The sequence below is a fragment of the Dermacentor variabilis genome, unplaced genomic scaffold (assembly GCF_050947875.1).
Source record: "Dermacentor variabilis isolate Ectoservices unplaced genomic scaffold, ASM5094787v1 scaffold_12, whole genome shotgun sequence".
Lineage (NCBI taxonomy): Eukaryota > Metazoa > Arthropoda > Arachnida > Ixodida > Ixodidae > Dermacentor > Dermacentor variabilis.
In genome coordinates, this window is record NW_027460280.1 from 19,828,499 (window position 1) to 19,854,804 (window position 26,306).

The following is a 26,306-nucleotide window of genomic DNA, read 5'->3' on the forward strand; positions in this document are numbered from 1 at the left end:
TGAATTAGCGATGAGAAAAGTAAACTCAATATACTGTAGTAATGGGCAACTTCAATGCAAAAGCGGGAGAAAAGCAGGCTGGTGAACAAGCAATTGGCAACTACTGCGTCGATTGTAGGAACGCCAAAGGAGAGATGCTAGTAGAATTAGCATAAAAGAACAAGCTTCGAATAATTAGCACCTTTTTGAAGAAGCGTAGCAACAGAATGTTGACCTGGAAAAGCCCTAATGATGAAACAAGAAATGAAATTAATTTCATACTTTCTGCCAATCCCAGCATAGTGCAGGATGTAGAAGTGATAGGTAGGATAAAGTGCAGTGATCATAGGCTAGTGAGGGCTAGGATTCGACTCAATGTGAAGAGAGAAGAGTAAAATTGGTCAAGAAGAAACAGGTCAACCTCGAGGCAGTAAGGGTAAATGCAGACGAATTCAGGGTGGTACTTGTAACAAATAAGCTGTCTTAGAACAGAGAGATAAATATGACATAGCAGTAATGAATGAAACAGTAACTAAGCTGCTTTGGCCACACCTGGCCCTTGCGCCATTAAACGTCAACGTAACTAAGCTGGCTTCAGAGTGAGCAATTGAAGTGGGAGGCAAGGCAACAAGGCAACCAGTAGGCAAGCTTTCCCAACTAACGAGAGACCTAATAAAGAAACGACAGATAAGGAAAGTGTCCTACTCAAGAGATAAGATAGAATTCGCAGAACTGTCAAAACTGATCAACAAGGCGAAAATAAGTGATATTCGAAACTATAACGTGAGAAAGACTGAAGAAGCCGTGAAAAATGGACGCAGTCTGACATCAGTGAGAAAGAAACTTGGTATAGGACAAAGCAAGATGTATGCAGTGAAAGATAAGCAGGGTAATATCATCCGCAATCTCGAAGATATAGTAAAAACAGCAGACTAATTCTATACTGACCTCTACAGTAACCAGTGGAGCCAGGATACCTCAATTAGAAACAGTAACCAACCGGATACAGAAACTCCTATCAGTAGCGATGAGGTCAAAAGGGCTTTGCAAGAGATGAAACGAGGAAAAGCGCCAGGAGAAGATGGAATAACAGTAGATTTAACCAAAGATGGAGGAGACATAATGCTTGTAGAACTGGCGGCTCTATATTGTCACAGCCTAGTAGGAGACGGGAAAGCCGGTGTCGAGGACGCGTAAAAGCACTTTATGAGAGCAGTCAACGCGACGTCGTTGTCGTCTGTTTTCCTACTCACGCGCTACTTCAGCGTCGCTTTCATCGCCTGGAACATACCCGCGGCGACCATAGAGGATGTGGCATTTGCCCCTCCTTTGGAAAAAAAAGGTATCGTCCCGATGCACTAACCGCCGAAGGCTGTGCACAGACGGTGCAAAGTTGAGGTCCTGAGTATGGCTTCATACGAAGCACGTGCACAACCTCGGGCAGATGCCGCTGGCATTTCGAACAGTTATGGCTGTGGGCGACAACTTCATAATTCACATCGCTGATGCGGCGTAGAACTGTATACTGGCCGAAGTATCTTAGCAGGAGCTTCTCAGACAGCCCCCGCCGACAAATAGGAGTCCAGACCCATACCCGGTCATCGACGTTGTATGTGACGGGTCTGTGCCGAAGATTGTAGTGTCGGGCATCGTATTCCTGTTGTTCTTGGATTCGGAAACGCGCAAGCTGCCTGGCTTCCTCTGCCCGTTGCGTAAATTTCTCGGCACCAGTCTCGTCGTCACCGCAGTCGTGTGGCAGCATTGCGTCCAACATTGTTGTCACTTCCCGGCCGTAAACGAGGTTGAAAGGTGCCACGCGTGTTGTCTCTTGGTGAGCCGTGTTATGCGCAAATGTAACATATGGTAACATTGTGTCCCAGTTCCTGTGGTCGACGTCGATGTACATACTCATCATGTCTGCCGGAGTCTTATTCAAACGTTCGGTCAGCCCATTGGTTTGGAGATAATAAGCCGTGGTCTTTCGGTGAGTGGTACCACTTAGTCGCAAAACGGTGTCCAGCAGCGCAGCCGTGAACGCAGCTCCATCTGTCATGACCACTGCGGGAGCGCCATGCCTTAGGACGACGGCTTCGATGAAAAATCGCGCTGCTTCGGCTGCTGTTCCCCGTTGGATAGCACCTGTTTCGGCGTATCGAGTAAGGTAATCTGTGACGACGATTATCCATCTATTTCCGGCAGTAGATAGTGCAAACGGACCTAATAGGTCCATGCCAATTTGCTCGAACGGTGCTTGCGGTATCTGAACAGGATGCAGCAGTCCAGCTGGCTTGCCGGGTAGGGCTTTGCGGCGCTGGCAATCCAGGCATGTCTCTATGAAACGTTTCACGATCGACGCAAGTCTTGGCCAATAGTACTTTAGCCTAATTCTTGCCAATGTGCGGGTGTAACCCAAGTGACCAACGGTCGGCTCGTTGTGACAGGCATGTAGGACTTCGTCGCGAAGAGATGCGGGAATGACGAGTAAGTAGCTGCTGCCACTAGGTGAACAGTTCTTTTTATAGAGAACGTCGTGGCGTAAGCAGAATGAACGCAGTCCTCTGGCGAATAATCTCGGCACGCTGCTTGTTCTTCCCTCTAAGTAATCGAAAAGAGGAACAAGTTCTGCGTCCTCGCGTTGCTGGCGTGAAACAGCCACAGTATCTTCCACGCTTCCAAGCCAGGTCATCATCGTCGTGCACTGCAGTCTCAACAGGAGACCGAGAAAGGCAGTCGGCGTCGGTGTATCGTTTCCCTGATTTGTAGACAACCGTGAAGTCGAACTCCTGCAGCCGAAGACTCCAGCGCGCAAGCCGACCAGCTGGATCTTTTAAATTAGCCAGCCAGCAAAGTGCATGATGATCACTGACAACGGCGAAACACCGACCATACAAATATGGCCGAAATTTCAGGACGGCCCACACTAGTGCGAGGCATTCTTTTTCTGCAGTGGAATAGTTAGCCTCCGTCCTTGATAGCATCCTGCTGGCGTAAGCAATCACTCTTTCGGTGCCGTCCTGCCGCTGTACAAGCACTGCGCCAAGGCCGACATTATTATAGCGTCGGTATGAAGAATCGTAGGGGCGTCTTCATCAAAGTGGGCGAGCACGGGAGGCGTCTGCAGCCGTTGCCGTAGGTCATCAAAAGCCCGTTGCTGGTCTGCACCCCACACGAAGGGGACATCTTCTCTGGTAAGATGTGTTAATGGCCATGCGATGCGCGAAAATTCCGCGATAAACCGTCGGTAGTGGGCGCAAAGGCCCAGAAAACGTCGCACTGCCTTTTTATCTGATGGCGTTGGGAAATTAGCGATGGCAGAAATTTTATCAGGGTCAGGTCGGACAACTTCACGACTAACAACGTGACCGAGAAATTGAAGTTCTTCAAAACCAAAATGGCACTTTTCAAGTTTCAAAGTTAGACCAGCTGAGCGTATTGCTTCAAAGACCGTCTTTAATCTCTGTAAGTGTTCCTCGAACGTGACGGAAAAAACAATCACGTCGTCGAGATACACCAGACAGGTTTGTCATTTGAGGCCTAAGAGTACCGTGTCCATTAGACGTTGAAACGTTGCCGGCGCAGAGCACAAACCGAAGGGAAACACCTCAAATTCATAAAGTCCGTCAGGCGTCACAAAAGCGGTCTTCTCACGGTCTCTTTCATGAACTTCTATTTGCCAGTAGCCGCTTTTAAAGTTTATCGACGAAAAATAATGTGCGTTTCTTAGCCTGTCCAGTGAATCGTCGATACGCGGTAGCGGATAAACGTCTTTCTTTGTGATGTGGTTGAGTTTTCGATAGTCGACGCAGAAACGCTGGCTGCGAAACGTAAGCGGGGTCGCTGGTGTTCCGCGGGAACGACGTCGTCTGAGCTCGTAGAAAATGTGACGACGAGGTCACGGACATTAATCACTGCACCGCAATGTCAAGAAATCCATCCCCAATATAAGTTCCTTACAACACTCAAAGAGAATGACGACGGTGGCAACAAAGGTTGCACCGGCGATTACTGTCCTCGCTGTGCATTTTTCAATCGGCGTCATCAACTGGCCGCCGACAGTTCTGGTGTTGGGCCCGGTCCACGGCGTCTTCACTTTTCTCAGCCTATCGGCCAGCTTTTCCCTTAATATCGAAAAATGCGAATCAGTATCGACAAGAGCGGCCACTTGGTGGCCGTCAATGTAAACGACAAGAACGGCGCTGAAGGCGTCGGTTACAGGGGGTGTGGTTGGAGTCGTCGGCGTTGTAGAGTCGTCGATCGTCGGAGATGGGGGCTCTTGGGTAACTAGCCGGTTTGCAACCTCACCCCCGGAGGTCGCTGCGTCTAGTTTCTCCGGCGCGGGCTAAGAGACCTACCCCTAGAGGCGTCAGAAAAATCGCGACGGGTCGGCGGGGTGTAACGAGCCGGAGAAGGGGAACGCGATCGAGCCGTCGCTGAATCTTCCTGCCTGAAAGTTTGTAGAATTTCCGTCGCAGCTACGTGCAGCATCAAACAGAGGGTAATTGCAGTTGGGAAATCTTGGGTACCCAGCCGCGCGGTAGTGGCACGCGCGGTAAACATGTCCTGCTTCGCCGCAATGAAAGCATAGCGGCCGGCGGTCAGCGGTGCGCCACAAATCGGTCTTTCGAGGCGGGTAGCCGGCAGGGGATTCACCGTAGAAACGAGGCGCAGCGATCGACTGGCGGCGATACGGCATAGTTGGCGGCGGCTGTGACTGTCGGAAATAGGGCGTCGGGGGTGGTGATGATGGCTGCGTCGTAGTGGTTAACGGTGTCAGCAGCATCGAACTGGCGGCAGGTGGACGGCAGACAGCTTCCGCGTAGGTTAATCGACGTGGCACCGCCTGCCAGTCGGGCGACAAAAAGGCCTCTAGAACTTCCTCCCGAACGGTATCAGCGACAGAAGTCACCGCTGGTGCCATGGGAGAGATCGCGAGCTGCCGGATCTCCTCTCGCACAATCTCTCGGATGGCTTCACGCAGAGACGTGCTGCAGCTCTCAGGTAGAATTGAAGCATTCATCGGCCAGCTCTTGCGATCATATTAGCGGTACCGTTGCTGTAGTGCCCGTTCTATAGCGGTAGCCTCCTTGGTAAATTCGGCCACTGTCGTCGGTGGGTTCCTCACGAGTCCGGCAAACAGTTCCTCCTTCACTCCGCGCAAGAGATAGCGCAACTTCTTTGCTTCGGCCATCTCAGGGTCTGCTGTGCGGAAAAGGCGGGCCATATCTTCTGCAAACATGGCAACGCTCTCGTTTGGTTTTTGAATACGGAATTCCAGAATGCGCTGCGCGTTGTCTCTCCTGTCGCTACTAGTGAATGTGTCTAGCAGCTGGGTGCGGAAGGCATCCCACGTGGTCAAATTTCTCTCCCGGTTCACAAACCACGTACGCGCACTGTCTTGAAGCGCCAAATAGACATTAGACGACTTTTGCTGGGAGCCCCAGTCATTATAACTGGCGACACGCGCAAATTGGTGCAGCCAATCTTGCACATCTTCAAAAGCATCACCATGGAAACTTTCTGGGATCTTTGGATTCTGCAGCGTCACCTGCGATGCAGTTGCAGCGGCCATGGCGGAAATCGGTAGACGCGTTCTTGCAGGGCCCTGCATAGGGTTGAACTCCGGCGTCAGGCCTAGCAGGCGGCGACTGTATCGGTGAAAAGGAGTTTCGACGAAACGCAGGTCATTCCGCGTTCGATGTATGGCTCCGGAAGGGGTGCCGATCATGAGGCAATCCTACCCAGCACCTTCCCCAGTGTCACAGCCTAGTAGGAGACGGGAAAGCCGGTGTCGAGGACGCGTAAAAGCACTTGATGATGATGATGATGATGTCCTTGATGAATTTGGCGCTTACCCACTCGCGGGGATTGGCCAAGAGTCGGGCAGACTTTGCTTATGTGTTCAGAAAATGGAGGTAAAAATCTGAAATTTTGTTACATGAATTTTATGAGAACAGTCAACGCGACGTCGTTGTCGTCTCTGTTTTTCTAGTCGCGCGCTACTTCAGCGTCGTTCTCATCGCCTAGCACATACCCGCGGCGACCATATAGGATGTGGAAATATACGAAGTGTCTATCGACTGCAAAGGTCCCAGAAAACTGGAAGAATGCAAATATTACACTAATCTACAGAAAGGGAGGCGTTAAAGAATTATAGGCTCATTAGCTTACTGTTAATATTATATTGGATATTCACCAAAATAATCTCAACTAGAATAAGGGCAACACGGAACTTTAGTCAACCAAGGGAACAGGCTGGCTTCAGGGATACTCTACGATGGATCACAACCATGTCATTAATCAGGTAATCAAGAAATTCGCAGAGTACGGTAAACCTATCTATACCACTTTCATAGATTACGAAAAGGCATTTGATTCAGTAGAGATGTTAGCAGTCATAGAAGCATTACGTAATCAAGGAGCACAGACCGCGTACGAACATACCTTGGAAAATATCTACTGCGATTCCACAGCTACCTTAATTCTGCAAAAGAAAAGTAGGAAGACACCTATAAAGAAAGGGGTCAGATAGGGTGACACAATCTCTCCAATGCTATTCACTGCGTGATTGGAAGAAGTATTCAAGCTATTAAATTGGGAAGGCTTAGCAGTAAAGATCGACGGCGAATATCTCAGCAACCTTCGGTTTGCCGATTACATTGTTCTATTCAGCAGCACTGCAGGCGAGTTACAACAAATGATTGAGGACCTTAACAGAGAGAGTATAAGAGTGGGGTTGAAGATTAATATACAGAAGACAAAGATAATGATGAATAGATTGGCAAGGGAACAAGATCAGCAGTCAATCTCTAGAGTCTGTGAAGGAGTACGTTTACCTAGGTCAACTTATCACAGGGAACCCTGATCATGAAAAGGAAATTCATAGAAGAATACAAATGGGTTGGATCGCATACGGCAGACATTGTCAGCTCCTGACTGAAAGCTTAGCATTATCATTGAAAAGGAAGGTGTACAATCTGTGCATTTTACCGGTCCTGACATATGAGGTAGAGACTTGGAGATTGACATGGAAGTTTGAGACCAAATTAAGGACCCCGCAAAGAGCGATGGAACGAAGAATTCTAGGCATAATGCTAAGAGACAATAAGAGAACAGTTTGGATCAGAGAGCGAAAGGGTATAGACGATATTCTAATTGACATCAAAAGAAAAAAAATGGAGATGGGCACGTCACGTAATGCTCATGTTAGATAACCGTTGGACCATTAGGGTTACAGCATGGGTACCAAGGAAAGGGAAACGCAGTCTACGACGGCAGAGCGATGAGGTTAGGAACTTCACGGGCACTAGTTGGAATCGATTGGCGCAGGACAGGAGCAATTGGAGATCGCAGGGAGAGGCCTTCGTCCTGCAGTGGACATAAAACAGGCTGATGATGATGACCTGCATTATGGGCAAGAGTTGCCACAGCTTTCGTGGTTAGACGTCGAAGAACTCTTTTTTGATGTATATAAGCAGTGATGCCGATTAAACAATCATCTAAATTTCCGCTGTAGAGCGGATTTGTAAGATTTCATATGGGAGGCACGGAATCTCTGGTCCTTTGTGGCGAGGTTCGTGGACCAAAGCGAATATAACGGAGGCATGAATCCCCCTGTGCGATACGCAATATCATGGCTTCTCTCTTATGCCCGGGTAGCAGTGCAGCTCAATATCAATGCGCGTGTCCGAGTTGGTTAGGGCACCGCAGTATATGCTTTCTCTCAGAGTGTTCTTGTTTTCAAACACCAAAAACTACGCTTCAGTACTACTGTGGTATAAAGCTTGTAAACAGGGATGAGGTGCCTCAGAAAGGCTGGCCAACGTTTCGATAGGAGCACCTATCTTCTTCAGAGGTGGCCTCGTCATCCTCGGCATGTTAGTTTTAAAGGGTTAGTGCAGTGACGTCACGTGCGGGTGTTGTCGCTGGTGGCTGGTTTTAAAGGGAGATACTTCAGAGGTAATGAGCGCTGTCACCCGAGGTCGGTGAGCTTTGTTTCCAAGACGAGGGGAAAAGAGCGGGAGAGTGGGAACGCGGGGAGAAAAGAAAAGAAAGAAAAGCACAAAAAAACCAGGGCGACACCAAGACGAAAAAAAGAGAAAGAGCAAGAAAGAAAAAATTAAAGAAAGAGGGGGGCATGGGAGGGCGTTGGGGAGGCGAGAGGTTAAGGAGCATTCAGGGGTGCCGTTGTCGGCGTGTTTTTGTGGCATTAGAAGAGCCGGCCAGGCGGTCAGTGCGCGAGTAACACAAAAGAAAAAAAAAGCATGAGTTGAAAGAGTGACCTGAGTAGCACAGCAGCAATACGTCGAGTAAGTTTGAAGTAGTTAAGATGGCGACGAGGTGTCTGCGGTGCAATGTATGGGGTGACTGAAAGGCAGCGGCGTGGTCCTTCAAGGGGCATTGCCCCAGTCGCTCAACGTAGAAGTCGTTACGGCGGCATCCAGAAATGGTGATACCCTGGGTTGAAGCGCCGAAAAAGGCATATTGACTTCGAAATGTGTTGGTGAGGGTGCTTAAAAAATGTATAAAAAGGGGGGAGGGGAAAATAGGGAAAATTGTTTGCTGCCTACTACTCAATTTAATATACTCTTTCACGTTTTTACGTTTATATCAACTGTACGACCCCCTTCTCCCATGTACACTTGCCCCCGCCTGCTTCTGCGCACGTCACCCTCCGATTTGTTATTCCGGTTTCGGTTCCCCCCCTCTCTTTCTCTTTTTTATATATTTTTTGAAACACCCTCACCAACACATTCCGAAGTCGATATGCCTTTTTCGGCGCCTCAACCCAGGGTATCGCCATTTCTGGATGCCGCCGTAACGACACCTACGTTCAGCGATTGGGGCAATGCCCCTTGAAAGACCACGCCGCTGCCTTTCAGTCACCCTATACACTGCACCGCAGACTCCTCGTCGCCATCTTAACTACTTCAAGATTACTCGACGTATTGCTGCTATGCTACTCAAGTCACTCTTTCAACTCATGTTTTTTTTCTTTTGTGTTACTCGCGCACTGGCCGCCTGACCGGCTCTTCCAATGCCACAAAAACATGCCGACAGCGGCACCCATGAATGCTCCTTAACCTCTCGCCTCCCCAACACCCTCCCATGCCCCCTTCGTTCTTTTATTTTTTTTTTTCTTTCTTGTTCTTGCTCTCTCTTTTTTTCGTCTTGGTGTCGGCCTGGGTTCTTTTATCTGCTTTTCTTTCTTTTCTTTTCTCCCCGCGTTCCCACTCTCCCGCTCTAGTCCCCTCGTCTTGGGAACGAAGCTCACAGACGTCGGACGACAGCGCTCATTACTTCTGAAGTCTCTCCCTTTAAAAACAGGCGCCAGCGACAACACCCGCACGTGACGTCACTGCACTAACCCTTTAAAGCTAACATGCCAAGGATGAAGAGGCCGCCTTTGACGAAGATAGGTCCTCCTATCGAAACGTTGACCAGCCTTTCTGAGGCACCTTATCCGTGTTTGCAAACTTTATACCACAGTGTGCTATTTCATCTGTCAGCCCTTGATTTTGGGCTTCAGTACTACTGTTATTCATAAGAAATAAATTTTTTTAATGCGCTTGGAGCATCTCGTGAGCACGGTCAGTGCCAATGTAACGGCGATTATGTGGCAGCTGCAACTGAGTCACCGTACTGTCTGAAAGCGAGACAAAAACATTCAGTAAAAAAAAGCCGGTTTTCGTTTTTTATATGTGTTTCCAGTGCCGTCTGACGGCGCCTCAATATGCAGCAGTGGTAACAGTACAGGGGAGGTATTCTGTAGGAGTCCACCTTGTGGACTGTCCATTTCAGCCGCTGCTGATTGGCTAGGGCCGCTCATTCCCTCCTCGCTCGTGCAGCTGCATCCAATCAGCAGCGGCCGAAATGGGCAGTCCACTAGGTGGACTCTTATAGAATAACCCCCCTGATTTACTTACTTTTACCACACATGAACTTTCCTAGACAAGACTTCATAAAAAATTCAAGGCGAATTTTAGGCGGTGAGGAATTTAGATCGGCGCCTCAAGTTCATCAATACAAAATGACAACTTACGAACACTATTTACGGTACATCAATGGAACGCCGTTGTGAAGAGTATGGTGAAACTCTATGCTCCCAAAAACACTTGTGTGCCTAAATTTGAGTACTACCTGTCATAAAAATTTCCAGGACAAAGTGCTCGCTCTGGGTCGAGACATGATACCATGGGACGACAGTATGCTCCCTGGCGCTAACCCCTTTTGGGTGCACAGAAGCGACCAGCCGCTTGTAGCATTCTCGTTAATTCCCATCGATGCTTTCAGCGGCGCCCCTTCGTCCACGATAAACCGCGCTGGTGCGCACCAGCCCACCTCGATAAACATGAGGCGCAGCCTGTCGGAGTGTCTTTAGTTTATTTTGTATTTCTTCTTGTTTGTTCTTTTTTCATTATTCTTTTGCCTAACGCGTATAAGAAAGAGAATATGCAGATTGAACGCACATCTTGGAATCTATGTGAAGCGCAGATTTCGTGAAGCAGTTAATCAAATGCTATAAATTTGCCCATTTCATTCCTGCGTCTTTGACGTGTAGGCGTGCGCGTTATGTGCTATCGCGTACCTGTGATGCAATGTGCCACATGTGGCAATCATCTCATGGAGCCAGCTGCGTTGGCTCGATACAAGTGTGCGTGCGATTGTGGCATAGTATAAGTCTTTCAGCACTAGGCCACAATAACACGCATACTTCTTCCAGATTGGTCTTCTGTATTGGTAAGGCGCTTATCCTTAGCACCATTTTAGTGTTTATTCAACCGTGACCTGAGCTGCACGTTTCAAAGATGAGTAGGAACACTGTGGTGCTCTGTATATGGTGTCTGCGCCGCTGTGCTATTAGAGGTGACTCCTTAGATCGTTTAGCTGTTTGTTTTCCGCAAGAGTCATTTGTGCCTGACAGGGAAAAAATGTAGCCTAGTGGTGAGAGCAACGGGCTGCTGTGCTCGGGGACCAGTGTTTGATGCCGCCATCCGGCACCACGCAATTAAATTGTTTAATGTGAGCCTATACGGCAAAAGTGCAGCAACCCCATGATCACTTTAATCACTACCCGAGAGTCAAAAAGTGGCCGGAGGCACGCGTAATGCTCAAGTTTCGGCTTGGCGGCAAGTTGTCTTTTTGTCCACATTTCTTTTCCGTGTCATTTCTACATTGTCTGGCCTCATTGTTTGTTGGCTCTATACGGTTGTGACCAAAACTCGAGCCCTTCAGTTCCACTTCTTCTGCATATAGCACATTAAAATTAAACTGTAGGGTTTTACATGTCAAACCCAATATATGATTATGAGGCACGCCGTAGTGGAGGACACTGGATTAGCTCAGACCACATGGGGTTCCTTAAAGTGCACCCAATGCACGGTACACTGGAGTTTTTGCATTTCGCCCACATCGAAATGCGGCCGTCATGGCCGGAATTCGATCAACGCCAAAGTCACTACGCAACCACGGCGGGTATCATACATTGCTTGAGGTTACATGTTGCATACGATCAAAATAACGAAAAATTGCACGCATCACATTAAGTTTTATAACATTTCATTTGCCACTTATGGAGAACTGTTCGTGGCCTCGGTGCAACCCCTGGACAGCGCCACCCAATTAATTTCCTGGCTAATTACCTACAATGCAAAGAGATTGAAGTCGCAGAATCCTTCTGTAGGAGGATTTCTGGTGAAGCAAGCTCCACTGGAACACATGCTCCCGATCACTTACCGTTGTCCCGTGATCCCTGTATGGACTGTCCTTTTTCTCTGGACGAACTAGAGGCTGCGCTTGCTTTATGCAGGTGTTTCTCAGCGCCAGGACCAGATGGCATTACATACCGCGCTCTGTGCAACCTTGGTGAACGGGCTAGAAAGGCACTCCGGCTCCTGTACAACCACTTGTGGCACAATGGCACAGTTCCCCAAGAATGGAAGACTATTCGCCTGATTCCGCTTCTCAAGGCTGGCAAGTCACCTTTGGACATTGCGTCATACCGTCCGATCGCGCTTGCTAGTTGTGTAGGAAAAGTAATGGAATCGATGGTTCTAACGTGTCTGGAGTGGTACCTAGAGCACTATGAAAGTTATCCTGACACGTTGACAGGATTCAGGCGTGGCCGTTCATATACAGACAACGTTTTCGACTTGGTAACGTACGTCGAATTCCAGAAGGCCTGTAAACGCTTGCCTGCTGCCTTGTTTCTAGAAGTTGAAGGGGCTTACGATAACGTTACCCGAAGCAATCCTTAAAGCGTAGGACTTCATGGCAGGATATATCTCTGGGTTCGTATCTACCTACAGATGCGATCATTCTACGTGTTCACCGGGGACGGCCCGACACTCCAGTATTACAGTAGCCGCGGAGTCCCTCAGGGCGGAGAACTAAGCCCGACGCTTTTTAATCTAGCCCTTATTGGAACACTCTAGGACCTGTGAAGCACCGTTCGACTCTCTATCTACGCCGGCGACATCTGTATCTGGACGCGGGGATGACACGGCTTCAGAAGGTGGCCTCATTGACATCATGCTACCTTCGCAAACAAGGTTCTCGAGTTGACGTGGGAAAAGTGCGCAGTAGTGGCGTTTAACCGGAAGTGAATGTCTGCATGCGCCATATCAATCAAAAGACAAGTGATATCTTCCAGGAGACGTCACAGGTTCTTGGCTGTTGTGATTGACAGAAACTTGTCCTGGACTCCTCATGTGAACCATGTGAAAAACCGACTGATTGCAGTATGTCATCTGTTAAGGTTCCTTGCAGGAAAGAACTGGGGGGTGACTACACAATCCATGTTACAGCTGTACAGGGTGTTCATTGGGTTTCTCCGGTACAGCCTGCCTGTTATATCCAACACCTGCAAAACCAATTTGCGTGCAGTTCAGAGCATTCAAGCCTAAGCTCTGAGGATATGCATTGGATTACCACGCAGTGCGTCAACGGCTGAAACTATTGCCATTGCTCAAGATTAATCAGTCACGACGCAAATCGCCGTCGAGACAATGCGTGCACATGTCAGGCACATGGCATGGACCCTTTGCCATCACCTCGCTGCACTCACCGTGGAAAGACCTCGCACGTCATTTAGCACAACTGTCAGTGCATATCGTGCCTCGCTTACATCGGGGCACACACCTGCGGCCAGGACGGTTTCTCCTCCATGGTTTTTGTGCCATCTTGAAGTGCGCCCCAGAATTCCAGGACTTCAGAAAAAGTCCGATCTGCCACCGCTTGGATAAAACAATTGAGCTTATTCCTGTTGTGCGAGAAATACAGTAGCCACGTACACATCTATGATGACAGATCGACCACATCGACCAGTTCTCTGGGTGCTGTGCTTATATCGGCAACAGGAGTAGCACTGCGATTCAAGACGTCACATGTCACGGCGTCCACGGCTCTTGAACTCACGGCTCTGCGCAGTGCGCTTCAATTTATTGACACAGAGTCCTGGTACAGTGAATTCTCAGACGTGGAGCTCACGAAGAGCTAATATACGAAATCGGCAAAATTTATCACGACGTCAAACATAAAGACCGCTAAATTATTTTCCAGCGGCTACCTGACCATTGCGAGATCAGTGGAAATGATGAAGCAGAGAAAGCTGCCCGAGAGTCGCGTCAAGAACAACACAGCGTTCCCATTCCTCTTTCCAGGACAGACGCTACAAGAAAGATTGGTCACCTGGCACGCAAGCTCTCTTTAACAGAGTGGAACACCCCAAATATAAGGCGCACCAGGTTGTATGAACTGAACCCCTCGCTCCAACTCCAACCTCCATCCGGGATTCACCGACATGAGGCATCGCTTCTATACCGCTTGTGGTTTGGAGTGCATGCGACGTCTGCGGCGTGGAAGAGAAAATCGAACATTTATTGTGCCATTGTCACCTATTTCAGTCGGAAAGACAAATAATATCTATCACATTGCGACGACTGGACGATCGGCCGTTGTCTGTGTACCGTCTCTATCGCTCGTCGACCCACAAAGCTATGATAGCACTTTTGTCTTTCTTAAGGTGACTGTCCTATATGAACGCCTTTGACTTGCTGAGGCCCTCCGCGTGTGTGCGCGAGCTCGCCGCCGGCTTTCCTCCCCCTTCCCTCCATCTCTCTACCTTATCTTTCTATTCCCTCTTTCCCGTCCCCCAGAGTAGAGTAGCCAACCAGACACATTTCTGGTTAACATCCCTGCCTTCTCTCTTTATTTCCTCCTCCTCCATTTTCCACTTCTCGAAAACATCGATTGGCATAGGTTGTAACATGTTCGTTGTTCCTGAACATGTTTTTTTTTTTTACTGAGGGATTTCTTCTTGTAGCTACGATTCTGTGACATGATCTTTACTTATCGATCTTGTCACAGTTAATCATAGGAGGAGAGGCCTTATAGTGGTAACGAGAACTGCCTTAGTGGAACGCTCCGAATAATTGTTGACCACCCGTTGGGTGCAATCTTTAGCGTGCTCCCATGCGTTTATTCCCTTCCATCGCCACAAGCGGAATGCGGCCTCCGTGGTCTCTGATTACGCGAACGAGGTTGTATGTAGCAGGCGTCACTACAGCGGCCACTCGCAGTTCACTAGGCCTGCGGGCAACAGCCTTCCCATTAGAAATAAATTAGGTAGTTTTTACACTGCGATTGTTCAGCTACCAGGAGAATGAATGGTGGGTTTGCTTCATTGATTTGTGCAATCTTCGTCCTCGTGGTCTCAGAGGCCCAGGCATGTGAACTCTCAGCTGGGTACATCCGGATAATGCAAATTGGACCAAGTTGTCTTTAACAGCTGCAGAACTTGTTGCAATACGGGAAGCTATCCGTTTTGTCCTGACTGACAGCACATAAATAGACGCAACTTTCTAAGGCAAAATCAGCACTGCAAGCCATTGATTCTTTCTCGAGCCAATATTACGTGTTAGCCACGTACGGCTATTCGATCTTTGGGAGAGCAACGATCACTCAATTACCTGCAGATGAGCACCTGGATACTGTGGCTTCGCCGGCAACGAGCTAGTTGAAGCAAGAACCGCTGTTTCCAGAGCCGTCGACGTAAATATACCGTACCCGCGAAACTATCTCAACTCTTTGTTTACGTCGATGTTGTCTTCGCTCATGCGAGGTTGCACATAGCTTACTGGATTCAAACAGACCATCGGTACATGCGCCTGCAGGAAATAGAGTCTGGCAGGAGGACTTTTCGCCTCCCGGCTAAAATCAAGCAAAGCCAAAGCAAGCATGCTTCACTAAATTCGCCTTCACTCGACGCTACGCCCATCTTATCGTCCATACGGATCCAGCCCTAATTGTGAGCGCTGCTAAGTGTCTGAGGCCCCACATCTGTTTTTCGACTGCCCTCTCTGCGCGTCACAGTGGAAGGCGCTACCTTCTATGCCGGCGGGCATTGGCAGGCAAGTATTGTGGAAAGCATTATTTTATCCGCAATGTATAACCCCACGGTAGTAGCTGGACACTACAGGCGCATTTCTGCTGTCGCCGTCGAGGTGAGCCGACAATGGCGGCTTAACCTCGCGCGCGCAAGGGATGAAAGCGGGCAGGAAGCGCGCCGTCTTCCGTGGCGCACAAGGCACCAGGCTAGGGGAGGGAGGTGGTGGTGCTTTTCTCCGGCGGCTGCTGCGTATGGCGCGGACCCTATATTGAAAGCGATCTGCGATCAGTGCAGAGTCTAGGTGCGCCAAGGGATCATAGATTCGTGTGGGCTGTGTTCTCACCGCTTAGTTCGCGTTGAAACGATAGAGAGCACGAAGGCCACTTCGCTCGCTGCTACTGCCGCTCTTCCTCACGCCAGTGTTTTGACAGCGAGTGTCCATGATCATCAAGTAAGATGTCTTTATGTTTGTCTGTGCGCGCGTGACAACATGATTGTTAATTCAGTTCGTAAGCGAACGTTTACGAGTTTATACGACCGACGAAAATGCTATCCTTATTTCGTATAGCCGTCTGCCAATTTGCTATCGCAATCGATGATTCGCCCTTCGGGCGAAATTGCTCCTTCTTTTGTCCCCTCTTCCTTTTCTGCAGAGTAACAGGCCAGGCCGTACTATAGGTCAGACGGACGTCATTGCTTTTCCTCTAATAAATTATCTCTCTCTCATATATTGCGGTTTATATTTCTATATTTCCAAGCCATTGTAGTTTTCTAAACGCACGAAGCAATAGGATTCTGCGCACATTCACAATCATTGCGACTTGCTCAATTTATAATGGAATATTTTGTTGAATATGATTAATTTGCGAAGCCATAAGCCATTTGAAACCACAACAAAGTTTACAGGCAAATTCATGTATACTGCCATCAGCTGCTAGGCCGCCTTTACAGTTTGTGCCACATGGTGTTCTCCACCTAGCCATGAACACTACAGTATAACCTCTAGATGGATATATTTTACACTAGAATGAATTCGCAATAACAGCGTGTTAGTGTGCGGTGGCTAAAGCGGCCACTACCTTGCCCCCCATCCCCTGCACTGCGCTGCGCTCCGGGTCATTCCGCCCCCTTTGGCGGGAACACTCCGTGTCAGGCATGCTAGCGAAGCATAGAAAAAAAGAGCGTATCTTGCAGAAGTCAAAGGGGCAAAATGATATACAGGTTTACAGCAGAAGCGCATAGCTAGCGACACCTGGCTGCATGCCCAGAGTGGCCCACCTGGCACGTACTGTAACTTTCTCTACTAGGGTCTCTATCTCGACACGCATGGCCGCTGCTCGGCCGCCATAATCGGGCATGTTGACTCTATCATTGGCTGTCAAGAGGTCACGTGTTTTGCAATTTGCGCCAGGAAAGGGAAGCTTTACAAAATGCAATTGCGCGTTTTCATCAAGATGACGAAGCGTGACATGGAACTGCAAACTTTATCGACGAATATTTGTTCCTACACCTTGGCGGCTGTATTGCGACGTTAGCGCTTCAAATAGAAAGTGAACAGTAGCGTACAGAACCCTGTCTAATGCATCTGCAATTTCGCGAATATGTGGCGACGGTCCAATAGTAGCCGCCATGTCAGCTTGCTGATTGGCTCAAGCAATCGTTTCAGGAAGGGCTGTTTCGTAAACGTCAATCTGACGTGGCCCTGGGCCGCCATTGCCAATATGTTTCGCCATAATTTGTGGTGGGACGAGCCGCGAGAATTATGCAAATGAGCGGCGATAGGCAATGGCGCCCGAGAGGCATGCGTATCACCGACTTTCCCTGTCGTGTAGGGCCATGAAAATCTTTTGTATATAGCGCGTGCTCGTTGCATCGCTCTCGGGTGGTGTTGGCATTTGTGTTTTGGGGCATAATTTCCTTATTAAACGCGTTTATTTGAAAATAATATTGGTTGAGCACTACAAACCTCCTGCGACGTTTTTCACTTTTCACTGCTGCTTTCGTATTGTAATCACGATTAATGATTTTTCACAACATCAGAGGTTATGACAACAGCGTCTTTTTTAATTTATAAAAAGGTCGCAGTTTCGCCCGAAAGTCCAAGCATCGATCGCAATAGCAAATTAGTAGACACCTATACGAAGTAAGAATAGTAGCTTTATCGGCCGTATATAAACTTGTAAACCTTTGGCATACTAAATTAACAAGCATGTTGTCCCGCGCGCACAGGCAAACATAAACAGATTTCACTCGATGTGCGTCAACACTCGCTGTCGAAACACTGGGGCGAGGAAGAACGGCAGCAGCGGCTAGTGAAATGACCTTCGTGCTGCCTCTCGCTTGAACGCGAGTTTAGCGGCGAGAACACAGTGCACACGAAGCTATGAGTCCCCGGTGCACCTAGACTCTGCACTCATCGCAGATAACTTGCAAAATAGGGTCCGCGCGGCCGCACCATAAGCAGCAGCAGCCGGAGTAAAACGCACCCCGCCAACCACTCCCCTGGTCCTTTCTGCGCAACGAAAGGCGGCGCGCTTTCTCCCTGCTTTCCACCCATGCGCGCGCGAGATAGAATCGCCATCCGGCACATCCTCGCACACTTTCGCTCGCACATACAGCATACGGCGCGCGGCAACAATCTTATCACCCTTGAACTTTATACGGAACATCGCGGTGACGGCAATGGCAGAAATACACCTGGAGTGTCCATAAAATTATCGCAATTAAAGAAATGTACGCAAGGCGGCGCCTTCAAGTTTCCCCACGCGGTGCGAATAAGCAGCGAAGCGAACAAGAGATGGCAGCCCCGGCGCTTGCGTCGCGTAAGCGACTTCCTGTGGCGCGAGCAACGCTATCGATTATATTCGTCCGCTTCTCAGCCAGCCGAGCCGGGCTAAGTCACTTGCATTTGACGAGGTAGCGATAACGTGGCCTAGAACATGCGCTCATCACCACATGGTTGCTCGCGTATGCTGCCTCAAGGTAGAAAATAAATGCGCTTGCGCCAATATACGATGACTCACTCCGCTTCTAGGGAAAACACGGGGAAGGCGGGACATGGAAATTCAAGGCGATGAGCAAAGGCTCCTGCTTTCACCATGTTCTCGTTTTGCTCATCGTCTGCTTCTAGGGGACACACACACTGGCTGATGAAGCGGACGATGGCTTGTACGCAACAGACGACGAAAGCGAGAGACGCTTTTGGCGGACTAAACCTCGGTTTTGAGGTAGTCGCTTTATTTTTACTGAGGAGGAAGACTGTTTTCTGTTATCAGGAACGTTAGGTTCATTGCCTCCATTTCAGCTTCTTAGGAGAATTGTCACGTTAGCATCACGTAACGAAAGCAAAATGGGGCGATCAGCGCCTGTTTGTACGCGTCGCGCCTACGTGACGCCTCGAAGAAAATGGCTGTCCAGAATTGACTCCCAGCAGGCTTAACCATCATCTTGCAGCTCGCCCAGACACTAACGCCAGAGTTCCTTGTAGTAACTTTTATAGGAAAATATGTGGCTGGCGAGGTCCGCAAAGGAAGACGACAGTCCTCCGTGCGCAAGCTCAGAAAAGCGAAGCGGGCCTTAATGTCTATTTTAGGCAATTTTTAATTTCCCAATTTCCAGTTACCAGGTTTGATTGAATTTATATTCGTCAAAATTAGCACTATTTTTGTAACCCTGAGTGGGTTCCCAAATGAGCACTATATTTATGGCCCCTGAGTGGATTGGGCCTGGTCACTCGACAACAAGCGGGCTAGAGCATGCTGCTCCCAGCCGCCGCTGGACGTCGCCGCCGTCGCCAACAAGACGGCTCGTAGCTATACCGGGCCAGCCTTCTGACGACAGCTGAAACAATGCCCAAGGACAGAACGGTGGTAAATGAACTAGGAAAGATTTTTTTTCTTCGTATTTGCGGCCGCTGACGTCTTCTGTTGTTACGGCGCCTTGGTCGGGCCATTCTTGCTGAGTACGTGGCGCACCCGTGAATGCAAGATGAAAAGAAGTACGGCGCTTTGAATGAACCCTTGTTTCTGGCTGAAAGGACAGCCGCTGTAGCGCGACACACGGCAAGCGCTCTGACTTTGTTTACGTCTGGCACTGATGAGTTGTCGCTCTCCAAATAAAGCAGACTTCTCAAGCAAGAAAAATCCATAGCACAGCAAATACGGATCGAAAATGCTTCGCGGCTTTGAATGCACTGGACAGCCTAACGGCTGAGCACTCACCCGGACGTTGTACTTTCACTTTGGTAGTAAAGGTCCCGAATTTCTGTATTTATATTTTCTGATGTTCTATCGCTTCCTATCTGCACCAGCACTTCGTGTTAACTTGTACGACCGTTACATTTTTGTTATATTCCAGCCATTTTATTCTCAATAGAGGCTTGTCTATTAACTACTTTTGCGTGGTTAATAAATGACCCCGCTGCAGTTTGGTACTCCGGTTTGTAAAACACTACTTGTGTGCCTTATATAAGGCAATAAACTTGGTTTGCATATTTTACTAGAAACGTAAGAGCCCTCGAGTGAAAAACGTCTCAAGAGTTAACTCGCGGATAGGCATCGATGATTCAGCTACTTAGTTAATTTATATTATGTTGAAATTACGAGTGCTAGAAAGCCATTCTCTTTCTTTGCCTTTTGAATATTAAATACAGTAGTGTATACTTGAAAATAATTGATATTTAAATACGTGTTCGCTTGCGAGTGTCTCTAATCCATCGCGGGAACGCGCAAAATGTGTTCTTCAGGCTGTTCTAAATTTTGGTGCCTGGCGTCCTAAAGCATCTCACATGTTATGTGATCACAAAGCGCCATATAGGAATCGAGCCCGCGGCCTCGTGCTCCTGAATCCGCTTATGTTTATCGAATATCGGTTTTGTATCTATATACACCACTGCAGTATTGTTTCTGGTGGTTAAATGCACAGATAGCTGTGCAGAGTACTTTCCTCGAAACCGCAGGGCCTCGAGCGGTTTCTCGGCGCCCGCAGAAGGCCGCTGAGCCCACAAGTGAGCAGCGCGTTGGCTGGCGCCACGAGTTCGCTACACAGAGTATCCAGAGCTCGGATGAAAATGGGCGACGCATACCTGGTCGGTCCGCAGACCTGCACAGGCACAGTCACTCAGTACACCGACTCATATGCAGTACTTCACAGCACAGGCGTCACATATAAAGTGAGTAGACGTGAGTATGATCAACAGGTCCGGGTGCCGACTGTAACAACGAAACTTAGTGGCGGCGAATTTGGGTGTACTGTGCGCGAGTATGGGCGCCGGTAATAGAACGAATGAAAGAGACATGCGGGTGACAAGCGAGTGAGTGTTGGTGAGCGAGTCCCTAAGAAAACTATTGGTGAGTATGCTGCCCACCTCTACATCAACGATACCGAACTGATGCCCCATACAACCTCGGAGACGAGTGTGATTGTCTTCATGTAGCACGAGGCAACAGCTAGTACATACTACTTCTCTCTCCTTTGATAGTCGTGGAGATCTGTACTGGTAGCGAGGAGTGAAGACCAAACGATAGCATTAAAACGAAACTATAGGTTAATTGGACCGCAATTATATATTTTGTTTCATATTACGTTCTTCAAAAAAATTTCACTATTTTTGACCCGATTCTTGGACTTTCTCCCATAGTGGTTTGCGTCATTTCACAGAAGATCAACAAATAAACAAACAATAAATGGCAGGAGTAACCTTGTACACGCGTGACCATGATACTGGCCACTACCAACGCATTGGCCGCCGTGATGAGCGATTTGTCATCGAAGGCTTGCAGGAATATAGTAGTCTTCTGGCGATTATTGCCAGTGTCGTCGGTGACTACCGTCGATGCCCTCGTCACTTAAGGCTCATTGTTTAATGACTTCAGCAGGCAAAGCTCAAGGTAGCGTGGCCGTCTGCATAAACTTGGATGATTTGGTCTTAACTGCACAACCATTGGCAGGTGAAATACGCAAGCCAGCAAAAGGCATTTGATAATAACACAGCAAATGTTATGAGTGATTTACTTGAACTGCAAAAACTGTACATTTAATAACAGCAGCAGTGTTATTGAGCAGCTAAGGTAAGACAAAAAATGCAGGAAGGAATTTTTCTGAGATTGGACATGCCTGGTGGAATTTATTTGACTTGGACCACTTGGCTGGATTATTATGAATATGCCTGAAGTAGAAATCAATAGATGAACGATGAATATAACGTACGTAACATGTTAGCTTTTTTTTCTTTCTACAGTACGCATGCAAGTGACATACTTGCAAGTTGGTGACCGGTTTCTTGGACTGAATGAAAAAAAATCGTCTCACGATGAACTCTGCTAGACTCTGGAACAGTGACAGAGAGGCGCCAATATACAAGTCTGTTTTCAAAAAGTGGCAGTTTTTTTCGTCCATCTGACTCAACATTGTCAGTCATCGCCATTTTCATACGTGATATATGACCAAATATTAATAAATGCAGGTTCAAGGCAGGTAGTCAAGAAATATGGAATAACTCATTCCTCTCAATGAAGTGTACTACATCGGCATTTGAGGAACACACAGTTCTCGAAAGATGAGATCGACCTGGCGGTAAAGCGCCACACTAGACAGGCAAGCACGGACATGTAGTTGTCGACACTGCACATCGAGACTTGACACACAGTGTTACGGCCACTTCAGATCGGCTTCAAGAACATCGCTACGTTAAGCTTGAACTCGCGAGCTCCTGTATCCAAGTGCATGGAACGGAGAAATCATTTTTATCACCAACCATTGCACCGATTTCGATAAAGTTTGTTACATTTAAAACAAAAACTTAAAATATATTTTATTATTACCGGAAATTTTTTTATTTAGATCGTCATCTTTTGCAAAATTGTTAAAGATTGCAAGATCGACAAAACTCAGGTACGACGTTTTCAACTCTAACTCAGTAATAAGTAATACTATCACTTCTCTAAACTGTGCCTATTAGGACATGTAAAGCGGACAAAATTGATGCATTATACACCACCCTGAAATATAACACTCATTGGTGAGTAGGGCTTTTACAATACCCTCATAAACATAATAATAATTTTACGTAAGCTATCGATTCATGTATAAAATTTGTCCGCTTGAGATTCTTTCATACGGGGGTCTCAAATACGCCGCCTGCAGAGCTTTCAGGTGCGGCCCGCGTAGTCCTAGTGGAATATGCGAGCATCTCCGCCACGTGTGGGAGCACGTATTGGTGTGAGCATCTCTTTCTTTGACGAACGTGAATAATTCGTTGCTGTGGCCAAGAGGCGCACATCTGCGTTCCGTCATAAGGAATGCGTCAGCACCGGATTTAGCACGGACATTCATGCCTTGGTCACAGTCAATCCATCGTCTGCAAAGGCTGCAGAGTGTCAATCAGTGCAAATGAGGGACTTCTAGAGTTTTTTTTTTTTTTGTACAGGGCTTTGCGCCATGTTTTTGGGCACTGCTATTCTTGCGGCTATATTTGCAAAACCCCTTTCTCCCGTTGCGGCCCGCGAGGAGCTCCGTGGAAAATATGAGGCCTGGTGCCCTATGCCAGTTTAAGACTAGTGTTCAGTTTACAGAACAGCGATATGAGTTTTTCGCGCAGAGTTAGATTTCGAATCTTCGTGATTCAATTTTTGAAGCTTCCCAATTTTTAGGAATTCTTGTAAACCAAACCTTAAACTAAAATTCTTGTTAGTAACAAGAATTTAATTTTCTCTCTCCAGTGGAACAAATTTCATGCAAATTGGTCGAACGGTTCTTTCATGAAAGCATTTCTGCGTTTAACTGTGTTTAATCGGAGTTGGCCCAGAACAAAACGTTCCTGTTAATAAAACCGGATTCTTGGCTAACATATATTATGAGTATCGCGATGCTAGTGAACGGGTGAGCGTTGTCAGTTTCGATTAGTGCCGGTGCCTACATTATTTTAATCATAGCGAGTCTAGTCAATACCGAGACAATTGTAGGTAGGAAAGTCCCTACCGAATCTACGACAGTTCTTGCCGAGAATATTATAAATGGACAATAGTGGATGAGGAATTTAAAACTGACATTTTCAAGTTGTAAGCGTTGGTCGTGCTTAAGGTCGCCTTTGACTGCATCATATCACGACCTTATTGACACGCATGAATACTCGCATGCTATGCAACGCCATGTTCGCATTAGAAGTCTTCATCTATTTGGTAGTGCCCAAATGACTAACCGGAAGCTTGATTACGTATGCTGCACTCATATTCGGAATTCAGAACAAAATTTCAGATGGCCATTAAATTATTACACTCTACAGAGTGTTTTTGTTTCTTTGCAATACATATTTTTTTATATATAAAGGCTATAAGCGCAGCATAAGTGACCCTTTTGGAGACGCGTTTCCAGACGACTGGGACGTACCTTTGTGCTAATAATGCAAGCTTCAGAAGACTAATTACCAAAAATAAGTAACTTTTTATTAGTGCCTTCGGGGCACTTGTTTATGTGGTGAATTTGAAGGCAATCACATTTTAAAGGGCCCCTCACCAAGTCTGGCCATATTGAGCTGACAAGCGCAGAGCATGCATTGCTTGATAACGATCATGTCTGCAAAGTCTTACATCGCTACGCGCCGCGGGAAGATCTGAAATTTCAATTTGAACGCCGTTTTTCCTTCACGCGGCCGCAGCGCTCCAAGGCGGAGGATGACGCAGTCGTGTCCCTGCGCCTACGTACTCGAGTCCACAGTGTGACGTCGCTCGTGGTGACACGTGACTACAAGAATTATTCAAGACAACATCTGTTATCTGTGCGATCTGTTCCTTGAATTGACGAATTGAAGTTTAGAGAAATAATAAAACACAAACGGAATGTCTGCGTGTTTTTTGCTTTACTTCGCACCGAAGCAAGAGAGATGTACTTCCGCTTCGTCTGCTTATTCTCACGGTCGTGCGGTCGCGTGCGCAGATACCGAAACCATGCCATTTTCTACTATGTTCCAGCGCGTGATCATGCTCTGCGATCCGCTTGTTCTGCCTCAGTATTTGTGTAGCACTGAATCATACCGCTAGTCATGTGTCCTTGTTGTTCTTGTTGCTGTAGCCTGTGACATGTGTGGCTCCTACCCACGATGGGGGATTGTGCACAGCACGCAAAATCGTGCGCTGCGCCAACGAGACAACAGCTCGCGCGCGACGCCGTCAGCGGAAGTGCATTGCGCCGAAAAAAATAAAGCAAGGAGAAAAAAAATCAAGGCGGGGCCTGTGACGTATCTGTCACGCGAACCTCGAGGTCCGGTATGGGAGAACGCAGGGAAGGAATTTCGCTTGTGGAGGCTAGACGGGGCGAGTGGAGAGGGCGTCTATCTTGGCAGTGGAGCCCGCCTACTGAAATCATATGTTCGCGATACTGAAGTATTTCTATGTCGGCTATTAATGAGCCGATTTGAAAAATTCTTGCGGCATAACGCTCCCTAGGGGACACGTAAAAACTTCCAGCGCATAACCAAAATTTGCTATGGGGCCTGGTGAGGGACCCTTTTATGAACCATAATTTCCGAAAATTCTTGAAAGTCGCACCTAATTCGAGATATTTATCACGAAATTTCAACGGCAAATCCAGGCAACATATTCAGTTGATGTGTGCTCTCGACACGAACCCAGACCAGTTTTGCAACAGCATCTGGCAGTGGGGGTGCAATCGACCACGTCCTTGCTCGCGGGTTGGATGCAGTACGTGTGCCACAGTACGTCGTCTCGCACTGCTCCAGCATGCACCGCCCTTTTGAGGGAAGACAAGGAGGCGCCCTTGTCTGCCATGGTTGCGCCTCCTTGTATTGGCCTTGTCATTTTGTCCGCCTCTTTAAACTCTCGAGTTGTCCCCGTGGAAACCCTGCGCATAGTACTGCTCATGTAAAGAATTCACTTTCATGAATCCTAAGAAGGACACCTCTTGTATATTTGGAGACGGCACTTGTACATTCAAAAACACCGTAATGTGCAATAAATAAATAAATAACTAAATACATACATGGGCTTTCAGCTTACGGCTTCTGCATTTCAATCTAGGACCCTCATGCGCACTTTCAATGCTGAACTTTTCGTGCAACTTTCAATGTGGCATTGCTTTATCTTCGGAAAAAGACGCCTAAAGAAAGCATGATAGCTTTGTTTCGATTAGATGCCAAATTGCGCTAGTTTTGCATAGCTTGCACCAGTGTAACCTAAGTTAATATTTCTCCTTAGTGCCCTTTTATAAATATCCCCGCACTGCAAGATATTCATTCCCCGTTAGTAAGTAAGAACGGTGTACATACATTTTTATCTTTTTTTCTTTCCGGTGATATGGCTTCTCTTCCTAGCCATAAACGCGGGGCTCCTCGAGACCTTCCGGAGGCGCATCCTTGGAGCGGTGCACAGGCGCTGTTATGTTCGCCAGGGCGGGCCTACAGGATAGAAACCACAATATAGCCGCTAGTCTCAGAGGAACGGACTCAGCTGCGTATGCGCTTATCGCACACAGAAACGAAGCCGGTCAATTGCATTCGCTCGTTTCGTTCCATTCTGGGCGTGCTTCATTAAGTGGAACAATAACAAAAAATACGAGTAACCTCGCGCGAGCATGAACACGAAACACATTGCTGCCTATGTAGGATATCATGCAGAATCCTTTTTATCAATTCTTATAAATAAGGTTACATAATAATTTCCAAGTTATTATAATTGCCAAGTTATTCTTGCCTTTGTAGAATTACTGTAAACTTCCTTTTTGGACAACCTAATTTTCGTTCCTTTCGTAGAATACCAAATCATCGCTGAAAATAGAAGCTGAGAAGAATTTTCGCTCTCACAGTCACACACACAAGGAAGTTACTTATGCGAACATCGCACTTTCTTTGGTGTCAATCTAAACTCTATAAAGCGAGCACTGAGCGGTTCTCGCGTTATGACACTGAATTTTCCCTTTTAAACGTGATCGA

General features: G+C 47.6%; 1 protein-coding gene across 1 annotated transcript in view; it reads right to left on the reverse strand.

The window, feature by feature from the left end:
* Nucleotides 1–21,452: 21,452 nt before the first annotated feature.
* LOC142566239 (uncharacterized) overlaps nt 21,453–26,306 on the reverse strand; it is a 137,648-nt gene continuing 132,794 nt past the window's right edge. Inside the window, exons 12-13 of the mRNA XM_075677079.1 lie at nt 25,644–25,772; nt 21,453–25,219 (exon numbers count right to left, since the gene is read on the reverse strand). Coding sequence (XP_075533194.1) covers nt 25,685–25,772 — 88 coding nt within the window. The 3' untranslated portion in view covers nt 21,453–25,219; nt 25,644–25,684. The remainder of the gene's footprint in view (nt 25,220–25,643; nt 25,773–26,306) is intronic.